This window comes from Pogona vitticeps, chromosome 3 (assembly GCF_051106095.1).
Source record: "Pogona vitticeps strain Pit_001003342236 chromosome 3, PviZW2.1, whole genome shotgun sequence".
Taxonomy (NCBI): domain Eukaryota; kingdom Metazoa; phylum Chordata; class Lepidosauria; order Squamata; family Agamidae; genus Pogona; species Pogona vitticeps.
In genome coordinates this window covers 198,187,878-198,205,585 of record NC_135785.1, presented here as the reverse complement: position 1 = coordinate 198,205,585, position 17,708 = coordinate 198,187,878, and the positions used below count along the sequence as shown (strand labels likewise).

The following is a 17,708-nucleotide window of genomic DNA, read 5'->3' as shown; positions in this document are numbered from 1 at the left end:
ACCTAAGAAAAAAGACACAAAATATCCCCCTCTAGTGGTCGAAGGCACAATAGCAGCTTCCCATTAGTTTCTATGGACGGAAAAGAGCAGATACGGATCAAATGATTTTCAATGCATTCCTATGGGAAATGCAGATTTGACCTGAGAACTTTTTGACTTGAGAACCGCCTTCCAATATGGATTAAGTTCTCAAGTCAAGACCCCACTGTAATACTATTTAAACAATAGTACTAGACCTTTTTTCCCTTTTTATTTTACCACAGTTTCTCTTGTATTGTGAAGGAACTCGTTTTACAGAGACCAAGCATCGTATCAGCATGGAGGTGGCAGAATCCAAGGGGTTACCTAAACTCAAATATCACCTGTTGCCCAGAACCAGAGGTTTCACTACTGCTGTCCAGTGTCTCAGGGGAACAGGTATTTGTTTCCTTGGCTTTGCTTGCAGTGTTTATTAACCATGATCTTTTAATTTTTTAAAATTTTTCAAATTTTTAAAAATTATTTTATTAACATCGATAGTATGGCAATGGTAGTTAGAACTGTAGTACAATACTATCATATCACCTACAGCCCATCAGCACATTATCTTTCTTTACACATCCATTAGTTCATATTTTAACACAATTAATTAATTCTTTTAAAATATTACATACCAGTAATCCAATTTACTTCCCATTTCCCATTCTTCTTTTCTTGAGCTAATTCCATATGTTAATAATGGTTGCCAGGTTTTCATGAATTTATCCTGTTTTATTTCTCCTCTATATATTTTAATTTGATTGGTCAACTTTTCCATCAGGACCATTTGCCAGATTCTGCTCTCAAATTTTTGTACTGAAAGATCCTGAGCATTTCTCCAGTTTTGTGCAATTTCAGTTCTTACTGCACCAATAAGATGTGCAATTAGGTCTTTATTAAATAATTTTTCATTTCTACCCTTAAATATTGAAAATAATAATAAAGCTTCATTTTAAATTATTTTTTGATTCAACAGTGTTTCTATCCATTTAATTTTCCCCGCCAATATGCTTCCACTTTGGGGCAAGAGATCCACATGTGTTGTGTGCCTTTACTTACACAGTTTCTCCCAGCACCTATCGGAGAGTTCTCCATTAATTTTGTGGGGTGCCAATACCATCTATGGACTACCTTCAAAGCATTTCTTTTGTTTTAACTGATATTGATTTATATAGATATGTGGTCCATATTTCCATCCATTCTTTCTTTGATATATTAATATTCAAATTTGTTTCCCATGTTATTTTAGATCCCATACCCTGGGAAATGCTTTCTCAACCAAATGTTTACATCTTACTGAAGTTATTCCCTTCCTTTTATTTTGATCTTTTTCTATACTATATTGTTCCAGTTCTGTGAGCATTCTCATAGGTCCAAAACTTTGGTATAAATAAATTGCCAAATTTCTTACCTGTATTAATTGTAGCCAATTAGTTTTTATTTCCTTTGTTTTGTCCTCTAATTGTTATTGATTTCCCTGCGTCAAATAGGTCTCTTATTCTATAAATTCGAATTCTTTTCCAATTTTTGAATTGTACATATTTCTCTCTTGATTTAAATTTCGGATAATCCAGTATGGGGCATAGAGGGGATATAGGTGGAGCAAATAATCTCCTGTATTTATGCCATATTTTCAGTGTCTCATAAGGATTTTGTAATTCTTCCTTCTTTCTAATTGATTCCATTGTATAAATATAAGTGTTAACTACACCATTATCCTCCTCTCCTTCCATTTAAACCCAATCTGGGATTTCTTCTGTCCATATACACTTTATTACTTGAGCAATTTGAAAGGCTTCATAATACTTTATTAATTATGGTATCCCTAGCCCTCCCTTTATGCTTTGACCATATTTTACACAGCTTATGAACCTTAGCTTTTTCCCTTTTCTGCCAATCAAACTTTTGAGGGTTTTTTTTTTCATAATTTTGTTTTTTTAATTTCAGGTTGTACTGGTATATTATGAAATAAAAATAAAAATGTTGGTAATAAATGTGCTTTGACTAATGCTATTCTCCCTAGCACTGATATATTCAATTTAGTCCAATTTATGATTTTTTTCTTTTACTGGTTAATTTTTTTTATAATTTCTGTATATTAACTGGTTTATACTTTTTGTTATCCAAATTCTCATTAACCATGATCTTTTGGCCCAGTCCTTGCTGTTGGCCATTATATTTGTTGTTGCTGTTCTTAAATGCAAAACCTACCTTGACGTAAATGCTGGCATTTAAACTGCTAGTTGTTCTTATGTTAAATAGTCTAATACATTTACTAGTTTTTTTAAATGTAGAGAAATTAATAATGCTGCTTAGCAGTTCACATTTCTTAAGTGCTATGCAAACATAGTCTAATTAACACTCTCAGGATGTATGTGAGGTGTAAGTTTGTGTTACACCACACACTAGGCTGTTAAATAGGACAGATGGTTGGTGAAATACTGTTGTTGGGTTACATGCTTGATGGTTATCTTGCCAGCTACCAGCATCAGAAATGCTGTAGATTGTGGGACTAAAAGAATCTAGAAAGTTGCACAAGTTTTCTCTCTAATGACACAAGGTGAATTGCCTTATTTCATACCACTCCTTAACCACAGTGACCTCCATATGTCAATTTCCTAAGAAGTTGTAATAGTATGTTTCTTAATTGACCAATGATAGCAATGCAAGAGCTTCCCTTTGCAACTTGAAATCTTTCTTCCCTTCTGTTCTCCTAAGTAGAAAACAAAGAGAAATATCAGTGAGATTTAAAGTCCTGTGAACATCAGGAAGTGTGAGATACCCACTTGTGCATTTAATGGATTTGATAAACCATGGCAAACTGCAATTTGCTGATATAAACAAATAGATCAGACATTTTTGATTTAAATTAATTGCTATTTTGTTGTTACTTTTAATTATGGTTTGGCTGTTCAAATCAGGAGGAGAAACCATAGATTCATGTTAACTTGTTTGGGAAAAACCGCAAATAAACTAACCAGAGTTTGTCCCAGTTCAGGTGTAACTGTGGGCGTTGTATAGTTTTAAATGGGAGCAAAATCTCCACACAGCTTCGTCTCCACTCCACTGCAGCAGAGTGAATGAGGAAAGGGAAAGAGTGAGATGGATGCTCACTAGCACATCACTAAACTGTGGTGTAATGCTATATCTGAATGCTGCCATTAACTCCCTGCAAACCAGAATGATCAAACCATGGCTTTTACCTTCTTTGCAGGCAGATTGTGGTTTGATATTATACAGGAGCTAGCCCTAAGGCAAGTAGGGGGCATATGCACATTTAGCTGATTGGAATGGATTGCTGTGCCTGATCAGTTTAGTGCTGTTAGAGTTACAGCACAGTAAGTTGTTTTGGGTATACGTAGTCCTGGCCAGTGAAGAAATATGTGCTGCCAGACTCAAGTGTGTCACTTGTTTATATCTATGCTTGTGCTTTTAGTATAATTATTAAGTAAGTTGAATCCTAACAGTCTGGAAACTGAAGTGATGGATATATCTTGCTTATAACAGTTTCAGCAGTGTATGATGTAACGTTAAACTTCAGAGGAAACAAGAACCCATCCCTACTAGGGATCCTTTATGGGAAGAAATACGAAGCAGATATGTGTGTCAGGTGAGCCTTCATGTACAGCATGTATTTGAGAGTTGCCATGTCCATATATTGTCTGGACATATATATATATAATATGGACAAATATATAATAAAACTTACCAATTAAAACAAGGGGTTTCAACACTGGATTTAAACATGTGCATCAGAATTTTGTAATATAGCCCGATAGCAATGTTATTTACTTGGAAGATGCGAGGGGGGGGGTTGCAGAGAAGAATGTTTGATAGATGCATTTCCCATTTCTCTGTTCTGTTGATCTGTATTTCTGCATTATAACACGGTGCTAGCTATGTTTGGTATTTAGTAAAAATGTTCCAAGAATGTAGTTACTCCTTTAGTTCAGAGTACAAGGCAGGAAAATAGTCGTGGAGCTACACCCTATGCTTCTCTCTCTCTCTCTCTGTTTCTCTCTCATACACATAAACCATGGGTTTATACCAGTGGTTCCCAACTTTGGGTAACCGAGGTGTTCTTGAACTGCAATTCCCAGAAGCCTTCACCACCAGCTGTGCTTTCAGGAAGTTCTGGGAGATGCAATTCAACAACATCTGTGCTAGCCAAAGTTGGGATCAACTGGTTCATAACTGTTAACTGTTCAGGCTTGTTTTCATTGCACATTTAGTATGAAGTGTGAAGACAAATATGAAAATCCCTATTGTACAAATCCTTTAAAAATACTGATTTGTTCTTGCTATGTTATAGTTAATTTCATGTTTGATTTGAAAAATGCACTTGAAGTGCATTATCTCAGGTTTCAAACAATGGTACCACCACCTCTTAAAAACAGTGAATAAACAAAGTGTATAGTCCAGTCTTGTTAAACAGTAGCCTTCAGGCTCTTCTAAATAGCTGAAGTCAATCTGGCTTTCAGCTCCTTTTCACTGTGCTTTCTCAATTAAATGTTAATTTTCTCTAATTTCATAATAGACTCTGAAAAGCAGAATGCTTGCTAAATGATCAACATGTTCTGGATATGGGCACCCTCTAGTGGCCCATGCATTCCAGGGATGCAGCCCTCTAGGGTTTTCAGTGACATTTGTATTAAAATGCATGAAAGAACTTGACAGTTAGAATAGTCATTGATAATATCTAACAAGGGGAGCATTTCGTAGTTTAGTCTATAAATCTAAGTATATGCACATGATAACCCTTTGGATTCAGGGTGGATATTTTGCAACAAGTGTTCATTGGTATACCTTTTTTAAAATGAGCAGGGGAAACAACAGATGGTCATGTTCCAATTTTTACAACATCTGGGAAAGATTCTGCCTAACTATGAATAAAAGTGCAATCCTATGCATGTTTACTCAGGGGTAATTTCCACTGGGTTCAAAGGGTGTTACTCCCAGGTAAGTATACATAGGATTGCGGCCTTTTGTAAAGTTGATTTTGCAAACAGAATTTTACAGAGGCTCGTTAGGAAGTGTAGCAGTGAAAACAACTCCATTTCACTCTGTAGCCAGGGATGGAGAACTTGAAACCTTCTGATTGTTGCTGGAGTACAATAACATCACTATTGGCTATACTGGTTAGGATTGCTGTGAGTTCTAGTCTAGCATAGGTTCCCAAACTTTTTTGCCCCGCAGACCACTTGCCGACTTATTTGTTTTCCGTAGACCCCCTACCCCCTGCAAAGCTTTGATACAAGTCTAAACTTGCACCACCCCCCAATGTTTTACTCTCTGATGTGGACCCCCTGCAAGTCGAAATCGACCCCTGGGGGTCCATACAGACCACTTTGGGAACCTAGAGGGTCATGTGTTCTCCACCCCTGCTATATGGTCCTGTTTGTCTAGAATATTTCCAAAACAAGTCTTGAGGCAATGAATGGAAATGAATGTTTCAGTGGAGATAGAACATTTGTTATGGGTTGTGACTCTAGGGCTTCTTGTGGTTGCTCTATTGTGCTTAGCTATTTTTGTAGTGCGAGACCTGTCCAAATTTCATATGTTGTCAGGGTGATGCATCTGTGTTTTGGTGGATGGTTCCAATAGTATTAGTTATAATCCTTACGATAGCTGGGACAGACGTGGATTTTTCCAAGAGCGGTATACTGTTGTAAGCTATCCCAAATGTAAGGCAAAGTATTTGGTTGGTCTTGAATGGGCAATTAAAATCAAATAATATTACAAAAGACCAGCTTCTCACTTATTGATCTTGACAGATCCAACTGCCTGCTTTTTCAGGATTCTTCTTGATGGAGCACCAGTTATGGAGGCTGCCATGATGAGCACATGAATTTCCAAATTTGGTTTTACAGCTCTGTTAGAATGAATGAAAGATGGGACACTGACCAGCAGGGAAAGAGATGAGTGACTGGAATTTAACCAATGTTGCTTCACTGCTAAACTCTAAAAAAAGGAGAACATTTGAGGGAAAGTTGCAGGTTCAGTTTATTATGCTTGATAGTGAATATAGGCTATATTTCTCTTGTTACTTGATATATTGTAGGGCTGATGTGCATCCTTGAAAGTAGAATCTACTCTTGGCACTATTCATGTTGAGTGCGGATTGGACATGTATCAGTTATTCAATACAAGCTTTATCATAGACATACACAGATGTGCATACCTCACATCACTGTAGAGGAATATAAAAGAAAAATTCTGGCAACAAAGAAAAAAGAGGAGTTGACTAAAATCTCCTGATTCCAGTCAATCTGATTATTTCTGCCAATAGTTCAAGGCTTAAAAATGCATGCGAGATAAAAGTGGAAGTAGCATAAAAACTGAAAATGTATATGTTGTGCTTATTCACTCAATAATAAAAGCTCTTTCTGGATCTTTTTAAACACACTAGGCGGTTTCCTCTAGAAGATATTCCTTTAGATGAAAAAGAAGCAGCAAAGTGGCTTCATAAACTTTATCAGGAAAAGGTAAATAGCGTTTTCTGTCTTTAAGACCGCATAGACTGTATATTGCTAACAAGGAAGTCTTTCTTTTGTTTGGGAGCCAACAGGACTTGATACGGGATATCCATGATGAAGATGTCACACAGCTCTTTAGAAGTTCATGGCAACTGTAAGGTACAGTGGTGCCTCGCTTAACGATGTTAATTGGTTCCAAAAAAATCGCTGCTAAGCGATTTCATCGCTAAGCGAAACGCGGTTTCCCATTGAAATGCATTGAAAACCGGATAATCCGTTCCAATAGGAAAGAATTTCCGTCCTTAAGCGAAAATCGCCATAGGAAACATCGCTAAGCGAAACGCAGTTCTCCAATTGAAATGCATTGAAACCTATTCAGTGCATCTCAATGGGGGGAAAAATACAACAACAAATTAAAAAAGAGTCAGAACAAAGTCAAATTTGGTTAACAAAGGGTTTATTAAGTGCACTTTATGATTTCAAACATTTTAAAGAGTAAACTTTAACTTTATAAATAACAGAAAAACATTTAAAAAACAGGAAACATGAGGCTGTTTAAACCATCGTTAAGCGAAACAGGGGGCCCAAAATTTAATTGCTATGCGAAGCATGGTCCTAACCATCGCTAAGCGAAAATAGCCCATAGGGACCATCGTTAAACGAAGCGTAAAACGCTCCGAAAAAGTTGTCGCTAAGCGATTTCGTCGTTAAATGAAGCAATCGCTAAGCGAGGCCCCACTGTATATGGATTTGGGATGGACTGAGACTATGGTATTATGTGGTAACCCTTTATCCAACTAAAATTGCTACCCTGCAGCATTCTTGAGTTTCTCACCTCAAGCCATGGGTCCAATAAAAGTTGCATTCAACACTTGCTAGAACTCTTAAAGCATGCTACTTATATACCACTCCATAGCATTTAAGCACTTTCAAGTGGTTTACAATGTAATTATAAAAGTTACACATGTCCCACCCCCAGCAAACTGGGTACTCAATGCCCTAACTTTGGAAAGATGGAAGGCTGAATGAACCTCGAGCTATGTACTTGGGATTGAGCCTTGGTCATGAGCAGAGTTTTGGCTTTAATACTGCAGTTTTAACCACTGTGCCACAAGGTACTTAAATAACTATGGGAGTTCCCAATAACACAAATTTCCAATCTTGCATCTAATTTAGCCAAGAGTGATCAGAAAGTACGATGCAGTCTTCCTTCATTTATTAAAGTGTTTTCAGTTGTTTTAAAGTACGTACATGTTTGTTTAGATTTGTTTACAGTAATTTTATTGTGTCCTGCCATGAGTTCTTTTGATAAGGGCAGGGTGTAAATATATTAATTAATACATGTTTTGTATTGGGTTTGATTAAACATGCTTTAACAGTCCTTGAGATGCTGTTGTTACTGAACTGAAGCATTTCATTCATTCATCGCTTTGACTGTTCCTTATTTGATATGACACTCTTAGCAGATTTGTTTGTGCTTTAACTGCACACGTACAAACATATATGGGAAATAAAATAATAATTTTAGAATTTAAAAAATTAAAACAGAAAGATACCTCGTGTACATTGTCTTCTGTGTACAACAGAAACAGACTAATATGCAAATACAAATTCTTCAAGTAGCAGCCAGTGTCACTGAGGGGTAGAGGCCTGCTTATGTTACTGTTAATATTTACAGGGTTTAAATGATGTGAACTCAAGCTTACGCATCCTGAGGTTGGGAATCCTTTTTTTCCCTCTCTTCAAGGATGCTTTACAAGAGAAGTATAATCAAGAGGGCACCTTTCCTGGGCAACAATTCAAACCTCCCAGAAGACCATGGACTCTCCTCAACTTTTTCTTCTGGGCAACCATTTTACTCTCTCCTCTTTTCAAATTTGGTTTTGGAATTTTTGCAAGTGGATCCCCTCTTCTGATTCTTGCATTCCTGGGCTTTGTTGGAGCAGGTAATAAAACTTAACCAATTAAAACAGGGTGTTTCCACATTGGATTTAAACATATGCATCAGAATTTTGTAATATAACCAGACAGCAGTATTATTTACTTTGAGGAAGGGGGGGCAGAGAAGAATGCTTGATAGATGCATTTCCCATTTCTCTATTGTGTTGATCTGTATTTCTGCATTATAACACGGTTCTAACTATGTTTGGTATTTAGTAAAAAGGTGTTTAAGAGAGAAGTTACTCCTATAGTTCACAAAGGCAGGATAATAAAGAAATGTGAAGAGTTTAGCCCAGTCTTGCTATATTTTTCCTAATTTGAGGAGTGCCTTCCTTCCTACCTTGCTTCCTTCATAAAAAGGTAAAGGTAAAGGTTCCCCTTGACAATTTTTGTCCAGTCGTGTTCGACTCTAGGGGGCGGTGCTCATCCCCGTTTCCAAGCCATAGAGCCAGCGTTTGTCCGAAGACAATTTTCCGTGGTCACATGGCCAGTGCGACTTAGACATGGAACGCTGTTACCTTCCCACCGAAGTGGTCCCTATTTATCTACTTGCATTTGCATGCTTTCGAACCGCTAGGCTGGCGGGAGCTGGGACAAGCAACGGGCGCTCACTCCGTCGCGTGGATGCGATCTTACGACTGCTTGCTCTTCTGACCCTGCAGCACAGGCTTCTGCGGTTTAACCCACAGCACCACCACGTCCCCACTGCTTCCTTCATAAACACCTTCTATTCACTGACCTGGACAAGGCCAAGGTCTCCTCCTAGGTGTCCTTTAGGTCATCATTTCTTGCTCTGGTACTTCCCGAGAAGAAGCTGCCACGGTTCTTCCTCAGGGTCTTGTTGTTCCTTATGATCTACGAAGGGTTCCTTCTGAAGATTTCTCCCCCCCCCCCAGCAATTGCAGCAGCTTCTTCCTAGGAAACAGAGTAGAAGAAGAAAAAGACCTAGAAGGAAACCTTGTCCAAGTGAGTGAAACAAAGATGTCTGCAGGTGTGTGTTTGTGGCCTGGATTTTCTAGCATTTTATCAGAGGAGTTCTCAGAGAATTCTGGGAGTTGGAAGGAAGGAAAGAAATCGCACTCCTAGTCCTAATCACTAGGTCAAACAGCATGCTTTCTGTAAATAACTGCATAACTAATATATACTTTGATAGCTTCCAGAATTGTTTTTATTAGTGCAGTAATGAGTGTTACTGTTTCGTTTAAACATAGAGTATGTACAGCCTACATACCTATTAAATGTGTGTGTGTCTTTGTCTGTGTGTGTCTGTGTTACATTCAGGTATGTACTTCTTGATATTTTACCAAACATTGAAGTAACTCAGTATTTTTTCTTTTCTTTTAAAGCTTCCTTTGGAGTTCGTAGACTGATAGGAGTGACTGAGATAGAAAAGGGCTCCAGCTATGGCAATCAAGAATTCAAGAAAAAGAAATAATTTTACAGATGCAATTCTGAACATATAACAAGACTATGGTATCAAATTAACTTTGCTGAAAGAAAGACACTTAGAAAACTTATCTCTTTTTTTTCTTATTAACTGATAACTAATAATACTTGAGCCAAGACTGAAAAAATTGGAACATTTAAGAGAAGAGGAAAGGACTGACTGCTTACCTTCCTAAGGATACCTGTATTCGTAGTTTTTGGAGAAAAATCTGGGCGAATTTTTCCCCCTCGAAGGTGGGTGGGAGGAGGTAATGTGTGGAGCTATGTGCATCTTCACGTTATTTGTTTTTCAATAACTGGTTTGTCTTTCAAGAATACAAGACCTGCTTTGCAAGAGGATCTTATTGTTTCTTCTTGCTAAAACTGTTTTAACCTTTTCTTATTTTTAGCATCTTTTTCTTTGAAAAACAAAACACCAGGCAGCATGCATTGCAGCAAAATGCAATATTCAGTTAATTTTACAGCTGTTTCTTGGGAGAGGAACCTACTTGGAAAAGCTACTTCATCTTTTCAAATCATTATAATTTTATTTTAATATTAACTAACCTGCAAAAAAAAGACATTTTGATGGCAGCAGTACCTTACTGATAAGCACATACTTTCAAATAGACATTACCAGAATGAATTCCATTCCAAGCACACACAAACACACACTTCTCCCTTATGTTGTTCCAGTTATAAATGGAATATGCTTAGCTCAATTTCATACATAGATATTGAACTCGGTATTTCTTTTCTTTAAAAAAAATCTCTGATAACGATCAATTTTGGAGCTGTGTGACTAAGACTGTTCAGTTTCCTAGTTTTTTTCAGGTCTATTCTGTTCAGAAGTCTCATTCCTCATGGATTTCTTTTGAAAAACAGCATACACCAACACAATAAGAGAGGGTAGGCAAAAATGGAATGTTGATAATGTGGATTATTGTTTACTCCCATGCTGGTGGGAGGTTGTGGTTTGGTGGTTTTGAGAATTGTAGTCCAAAAAAAGTAGATGTTATTTTTATAGGAATCTGGAGAGTATCTTTTATTTAGCAACTCTTAAACGCAGGAGACGTTTACGGCAAATACGTGGTGTGTGGTGGTGGTGGGGATTATACCCCTGGAGTTGCAATTTTAACCAAACTTACCCTGAATTCATTTGAAATTGGAACAACTTTATTTTAAATAAGCAGGCAGAGGGAGAAGGTATTATCTGCCTTATGTTATCATATTAGATTTTCATTTTGTAAAAAAAAATTGCTTAAAAAATCCTTTAACGTCTATACATTGGGTGGTAAAGATTCTTTTTTTCATGCTGCATTTTCAAGATCCCAATACAGTTTCTACCATATCTGGCTCTGGAGTATATTGATAGAAACAGCGCAGCCGTCATGTGACTTCGATATTTACTCACAGCATATACAGAGGCTGCATCCCTCTGGAAAACTGTGTGTAGGTGAAAAACACTTATGTGTATGTGTAACTCTCTAAGTGTCTCAGTGTAAGGGGTGTTCCAAGGAAATAGTTAGCCACAAAGAATGGAGGCTGCATTGTGTCCTTAGTAGAGTTTTGCAGATTGACTGGGTTTTTTTTTTTTGCATATAATTAAAGGGGACCTGGGGGAGGGATTTGTAGTTCCCAGGTAGTGACATGTATCTTCTTTCAGTGCTGGGATCAAATTTTGCCATCAGTTCTGTACCACGAACAACATGGAATTAATTTTTCTGAATAGATTTTAAAAAATCATGTCCCACCACTCCTGACATTGCAATATTAACACACATATTGTTATCTAATAATCTGATAGTTTTAAATAGGTTTTTATTTAAAGAATGATTTATTCCCCACTCAGATTCACTTTTTTGAAATATTTTTGTTTGCAGCTTGCTACCCTAAAATATGGAGAAATGCTTCATGGGAAGTGCTTATCCTTGCTTTCTTATGCCATGTGCATATGCTTAGGTTTTTCTCAATGGGCAAGATCCTATTCAGGCTACACAGCGGAAGCTGATGTTATCAGCTGGTGCTGATAACATTTAATTAAAAGCTTTGTGTACCTCAGTTAAAGTCAAAAATTGCCGTTGGATTGTGGTCAACAATCCCAATCCAGGTAACAAAGATTTCAGCAATTTTTGACCTTTAAAGTCTCCCCTCACATGCCAAGGGTCCCAAAGGCTTCCCCAGGGCAAAAGGGAGCCCTGGGGATCCTTGGAATCTAAAAATAGGGGAGACATAGCTTTTATGTAGTTAATTAAACATTCCCAGCACCAGTTGATGACTTTACAGGAACAGGATTTAAGCCAATGAAAGATTTATTTCAACTTGTCTTATGAGCTGTGATCAAAATAACTGATATGCAAGCATGGTAGAGAGTGACATTAAAGAGAAACATTGGTAGTTGTTCTGCTGCACCAGTTTCTGTTGCTGAAGAAACAAGCCATTTTCAAATTGAATAATTCTTCATCAGGGACAATTACTGCAGCGAAAAATGTGTTGTATTTGTTGCTTTCCTGCATGTGAATAGTAGTACTTCAGATCATAGCCTATAGTAACCATGCATTTTGCTGTGTTTTTCCCCCCTTGGAGAAAATTGCACAGGAAAATCAAGTCCTGGAATACACAAATAATGCTTCCAGAGAGGGATAAAATCCACCCTGACTGTAAGGGCAAGCAATTCTTATGATTAACTTCATTAGACGTTGAACACACGCTTCTTGGAGAGAGGCAAAATCCAGCCATGACTGTATTCTTTGCTCTGTAGATATTTTCCACTGTTTGCTTTGTTTTAAATTGTTAGACAGCTAAACAGAAAATGTGTTTTCTAATTAGAAAATGAAAACAGACATGATTTTTAAACAAATTACATAAGTAACCTTTGCTTGTTTGAATTCATTTTCTTCTTCAAAAGATGCTGTATAATTGATTTCTGAAGATAATGTTAAATGTATTTTAACTGCAGTCAACAACAAAAGCAAAGTGCTACAACTACGTGTGAGCAAGGAGTTTAATACTGGCAGAGAAGCCCTGAAAGTTCAACGTAATTAAGGGGAGCAGGTCCCATTGTGGGGTCACACGTGCAGAGGTTCCAAACAAGAAGAGAATGTGCATATGTATCTTTTAAAAAGTAGTTGTCCAGTTTCAGCATAGTACAGTTGACTCCTGCTTGAAGGTAGTGGGAGTAGTGCATGTACCTTATGGGGAGAAAATTCAGATTTTTTTCTCTTTAGTTTTATTTTCATATCATGGCATATTGATCATCCTTTGCTTTGAAAACATAGTGAAGAGCACACATTGATTTGTTTGCCATTCTAGAAAGACATATCCATTTTGAAAACCGAAATGTAGAACATTGCACAAATTACTACATGACAGCTCATCTTTTTGGCTTGAACTATGATTTGTCTCTTCAAATAGGTTTTTATTTTTTAAATTAAATATGCAAACTATGTACGAAAGAACATTAATGGAAATGGCAGTGTGTGTCATAAAGAATATCAACTGGAACAGTGAGTATAGATTTTATACCTTACACTATTTTCTTCTGGTTTAATAGAATATAGCTTGTATATTTGACTACCAAGCCCTTTGAGAGCAATAATAAACAAAATATATCATTAGCATTCTTTTTCTTTTTCTTCTCCCCCCCCCTTCCTTTTTGGTCTTCTTCATTATTTAATTTTAGTCATCATTAGAATGTGGTAATGTTCCCCCCCTTCCCTCTCCATTTTCAGTGTTCCATTTGTATTTTAATGTGTATCGGATTGAAATGTTAAATTTTGGAATCTAAAATTGAGAAATATATTTGGGAATGAGACAGCAACTTCAAATATGCCCCAAGCTTCACCATTCCTTGTGAGATAAAAAAAAAAAAGCTGTCATGTCCTTTTTACAGCCAACATTGTGCCAGGTTTTAAATTCCACTAAAACTCTTCAGAAAAGGTCTTGCCACAAAAACATTTGAAGAGGAGTTTCTGCTGATTGAGAAAATACATCTAAACTTGTCCCACCCTGCTTGGCTGTCCAAAACTAATTGTACAGCTCTTTGAGTCTGCATTTTGGCCACAAGCTGTCCTGCAATTCATGCAATTAGATGCCTTTAAATTCTGTCAGGCTTAATCCGCTTTAACCAAGTGCTGTGTTAGGGTATTATTTTTAATTTGCATGAAAGCATTTTTGGTACACAGAGTACCTTAGCACTTTCAGATAATTCCAAAAAGTATAGGGTCAAGAAAAATTGGCAAAACCTTCTCCAAAACAAAATAAGACCTCGTTCATTTTTTCCTGGTGTTTGTTTTATTCACTGCAAGGAGATTATCTCCTGACTGAATGGGCTAGATTGTATAGCAATTGCTCCTGAAAAAGAGCAGATGCTTGAAAAGGCATACTCAGATTTCAGCTAAATCCTATTACTTTCAACAAGAGTTAGAGAAGTTACTTTTTGAGGACTATAATCCCTGGATTCCCTCATCCAGCATGGCCACTAGCTGTGTTGACTAGAGGTTTACAGAAGTTGTAGCCCCAGAGATGTAACTTTCCCCCACTGCTGTCAACTGTGTTTGCTAGTTGTGTGTGTGTCTGTGTATGTACTGATATTCTTTTTAAAATGATACTGTCACAAAATGTACATGCCAGCCTACAGCCAGCGGAGTATGTGGCATACCTCAGTACATGAGCGGGACTTCATGTTGCCTGCATCTTATAATGTAGCTCCCATTGCTATTGATGTACATACACTTTCTATGCTGCTGCCTCCCCAACTCAGTGGGTTAGAGGTAAAATCACATCAGAATGCAAAGATTGCTTATGGACAGAAAATTAGTAGCCTGGGTTGGCCATACCATTGAGCAATGAGGGAGATGCTTTAGATCAGCCTTTCACCTTCCCTGGGCCACATTAGAAGATGAAAATTTGGTTTGGGCTGCACATACATTTGGTTTGGGCCGCATGGAGGGGCAGCCTTTGCCGTCCTCCGCAGCCCCGCTCCAAGCGCGCTTACCGGCAGCTGCGATCTCAGACAGCAGAGACTGCCAGCTTCGACTCTGGCGGCTTTATGGGGCTGGGAGGGGGTCCACCTATTGACGGGGACGGCGCAATGCAGTCACGCAGCCCCCTGTCCCCTCCCCTCCTACTCACTCCTTCCTTCCCTCTCTCCCCCTCTACTGTTGTGACATGCCCCGGCCACATTCCGGCCGCAAGCGCCGGCAGTGTAACTTGAAACTTTGGAATTTCTTTAAAAATAAAAAATTGCACTGGGCCGCATTACGAGCTGACCTGGGCCGCATGCGGCCCTTGAGCTGCGGGTTGGACAAGCCTGCTTTAGATGGAACATTTTAGGGGGAGCAGCCCCCTAGCCATTCCTCATAAGCCCAGTAGTTGCTCCTGTCCCTAGGAGAATACAGCTGTGTGGATCCTAAACTGGCTGGTTGCTCTCAAGTATATCCCATTGTCAGTACTGATGTCAAATTCAGCTACCTGTTCAATCGGCTTCTAAAGAGAATGGAGGTGCCATTTTGCTCTTTACCTCGATCAGCAAAACCAGGTGGGCCAACTGGCCCTGATATGTCGGGTGAGGGAGCATGTTGTAGCCCTCTAGATGTTGAAATACAGTATTAATTAATCCTAGCCAATGGTGAGGAATGATGGAAGATAGCAATCAAACAATATTTGAAGGGCCCCTGACTTGATGAAAAAATTGCCGAAATATTAGCACAGTAGGGCTTGTTCCTTGTGACATACCTCCTACCCTATCATCATGCTATTGGTTTTTCAATTTATCATCTGTGACGAACTGTTTCTGTTTCTAATGTTGTAGACCCCTTGTTCTCTTAGCTTTTTGCTGTTTGCTCTTCCCCTTTTCTTGCTTTCTCATCTACTATATTTAAGCATTTAATTTTGACAACTGAATCTATTCATCTTTCATCCCACTTAATTTCTTCTTTGCTTTTTTTATTATTCCCTTCCTCATGTATTGCTGCAATTTTTCTAGAACAAAATCCACTAATCTCCTTTTGAATACAAATTGTTTAATTTTTTTCTTTCTGCCACCACCATTATATCCTCACAAACCTTAGATTAGGCAGAGAGCAACTGGTCAACCTCGTGGTAATAGGGGGCAGTAGGATTTGATGCTGTTCTCTCTCAATTCTAGTCCAACACTGGCCATTGCATCACGCTGGCTCTTTAATTTATGCTTCCTCAATACTGATCAGGAAGATACAAAGCTGCCTTATTTATACCAAGTCAGAGCAGTGGTCCATCTATTACTGGCAGCAGTTCTCCATTGTTTTCAGACCTGATTCTGACCACTCTTTCCTTTTGGTACTGACTTGTGATGCATTTCCTTAATCTGTAAGATGGGTGGAGAAAGTGTGGCCTCCAGGTGTTGTGGAATGAAAATGCCCATCATCCTTCATAATTGACTATGCTGGCTAGGGCTGATGGGGGCTGCAGTTTAACAACATATGGAGATATCCTACCTTCTTCAGCCTTCTTCTTTTGAGAAATTGCTTTAACATCTATTTCTCCCAGCTTTCCAAGACTGTTCTTCTCTTATTTTCCTTTCCTTTTTATCATTTAGCTTTAAAAAATGTAAACTTGCAGCTAGGGCCATATCCAGTAATAAAATCATAAATGCAATTTTAAGACTTCCTTTGTTGTCCTGTTTTTTCTTTGTATACCTGAATTACAAATTGGTACTTTTTAAATAAATTTCCACACTTTTAGTATTGTATTACAACACTGAGACTGCAATCCTGTATCTATTTTCTGAAGCAAGTCTTTGGAGCGTGAATATGATTGGTAGTCCCAGCTACAGTATACTGTACCATAGAATCAGTGTGATTTATGTAAGTGCTGACTTGCAATTCAGCAATGGAATCAGTCTATTTAGTTGGAATATAGAATTCAGTGGGACTTTCTTCTGAGTATACCTGTCTGTGATTGTGCTCTAGAAGAACCCACGTTTCTCCATAGTCTCTGTGAATGCACACTAATGGGTTAATCTGTGCCTGAGCAGAGCAGCTTTGGAAACTTTGTAGCTTTAAGCACTAAGTGCAGGGGACCTCCCAGCTAGGTTATATCGCCGCCCCCTGGCACTCAATGCTCCAGTTCCGTTTCCTGCCGCTGCTGTAGCAGCATAGTTCGGAGCTTTCAGCATTTTCTCCTTTTCCTGAACCAATTTTTGGACCTCCCTTTTTTTTTTGACTCGGACTACATTGACTACTCTCTTGATCGTGAGTTGGATTTGAAGAATAGAACTGTGTGTTTGAGGCGTGTATGGCCGCTGAAGCACCATTTAAACATTGCTCGGCCTGCAACGCCAAAGTGACCATCAAAGACAGCCATTCTAAGTGCCTCTTTTGTTTGGGGGAAGGGCACCAGCCAGCCTCTTGCATCCACTTCAAGGCCTTTACTAAGCCCACCTTAAAATGCAGGCAGGATAGGCCGACCGCCTTCCTCTGGTCGAAATCCCTTGACCCGCCTGCCATGGACCCCCCCGAGAGTGCCGCCATCTGATGCTTCTCCAGGGCGCTCTCCTCCGCAGCCCAAAAGACCAGGGAAATAGTCTTCATCTTCCGTGGGCTCAAAGTCGATGGCTTCTGCGGCTGCATCGAAACCTCCTTCCAGCCCACCCTCGGCTAAGAAGAGAAAAGCGCAACGGCGCCGGTGGTTCCTTCTTGCCCCGCGGCTCCTTTACCACAGCTCAAGCTTGAAGAGCATCAAGACGAGTTCATCCCGCCCGCAGGCATGGTAGCTCCGGCTTCTCCTGCACAGAGCTGACTAGCTGAGCCGCTGCAGGGTTCGACTCGGGCTTGATCACTGACTCCACTCCCTCCTGAGCCCTTGGCC

At 38.8% G+C, this 17,708-nt stretch overlaps 1 protein-coding gene across 3 annotated transcripts in view; it reads left to right on the top strand.

Moving 5' to 3' along the window:
• Positions 1–13,477, top strand: part of AGPAT3 (1-acylglycerol-3-phosphate O-acyltransferase 3) — a 113,248-nt gene extending 99,771 nt beyond the window's left edge. For all 3 annotated transcript variants that reach the window (XM_020783915.3, XM_078390508.1, XM_072994193.2), the window contains 5 exons: positions 264–417; positions 3,526–3,628; positions 6,428–6,503; positions 8,242–8,440; positions 9,782–13,477. In XM_020783915.3, the coding sequence (XP_020639574.1) occupies positions 264–417; positions 3,526–3,628; positions 6,428–6,503; positions 8,242–8,440; positions 9,782–9,870 (621 nt within the window). In that variant the 3' untranslated portion in view covers positions 9,871–13,477. The remainder of the gene's footprint in view (positions 1–263; positions 418–3,525; positions 3,629–6,427; positions 6,504–8,241; positions 8,441–9,781) is intronic.
• Positions 13,478–17,708: the final 4,231 nt, after the last annotated feature.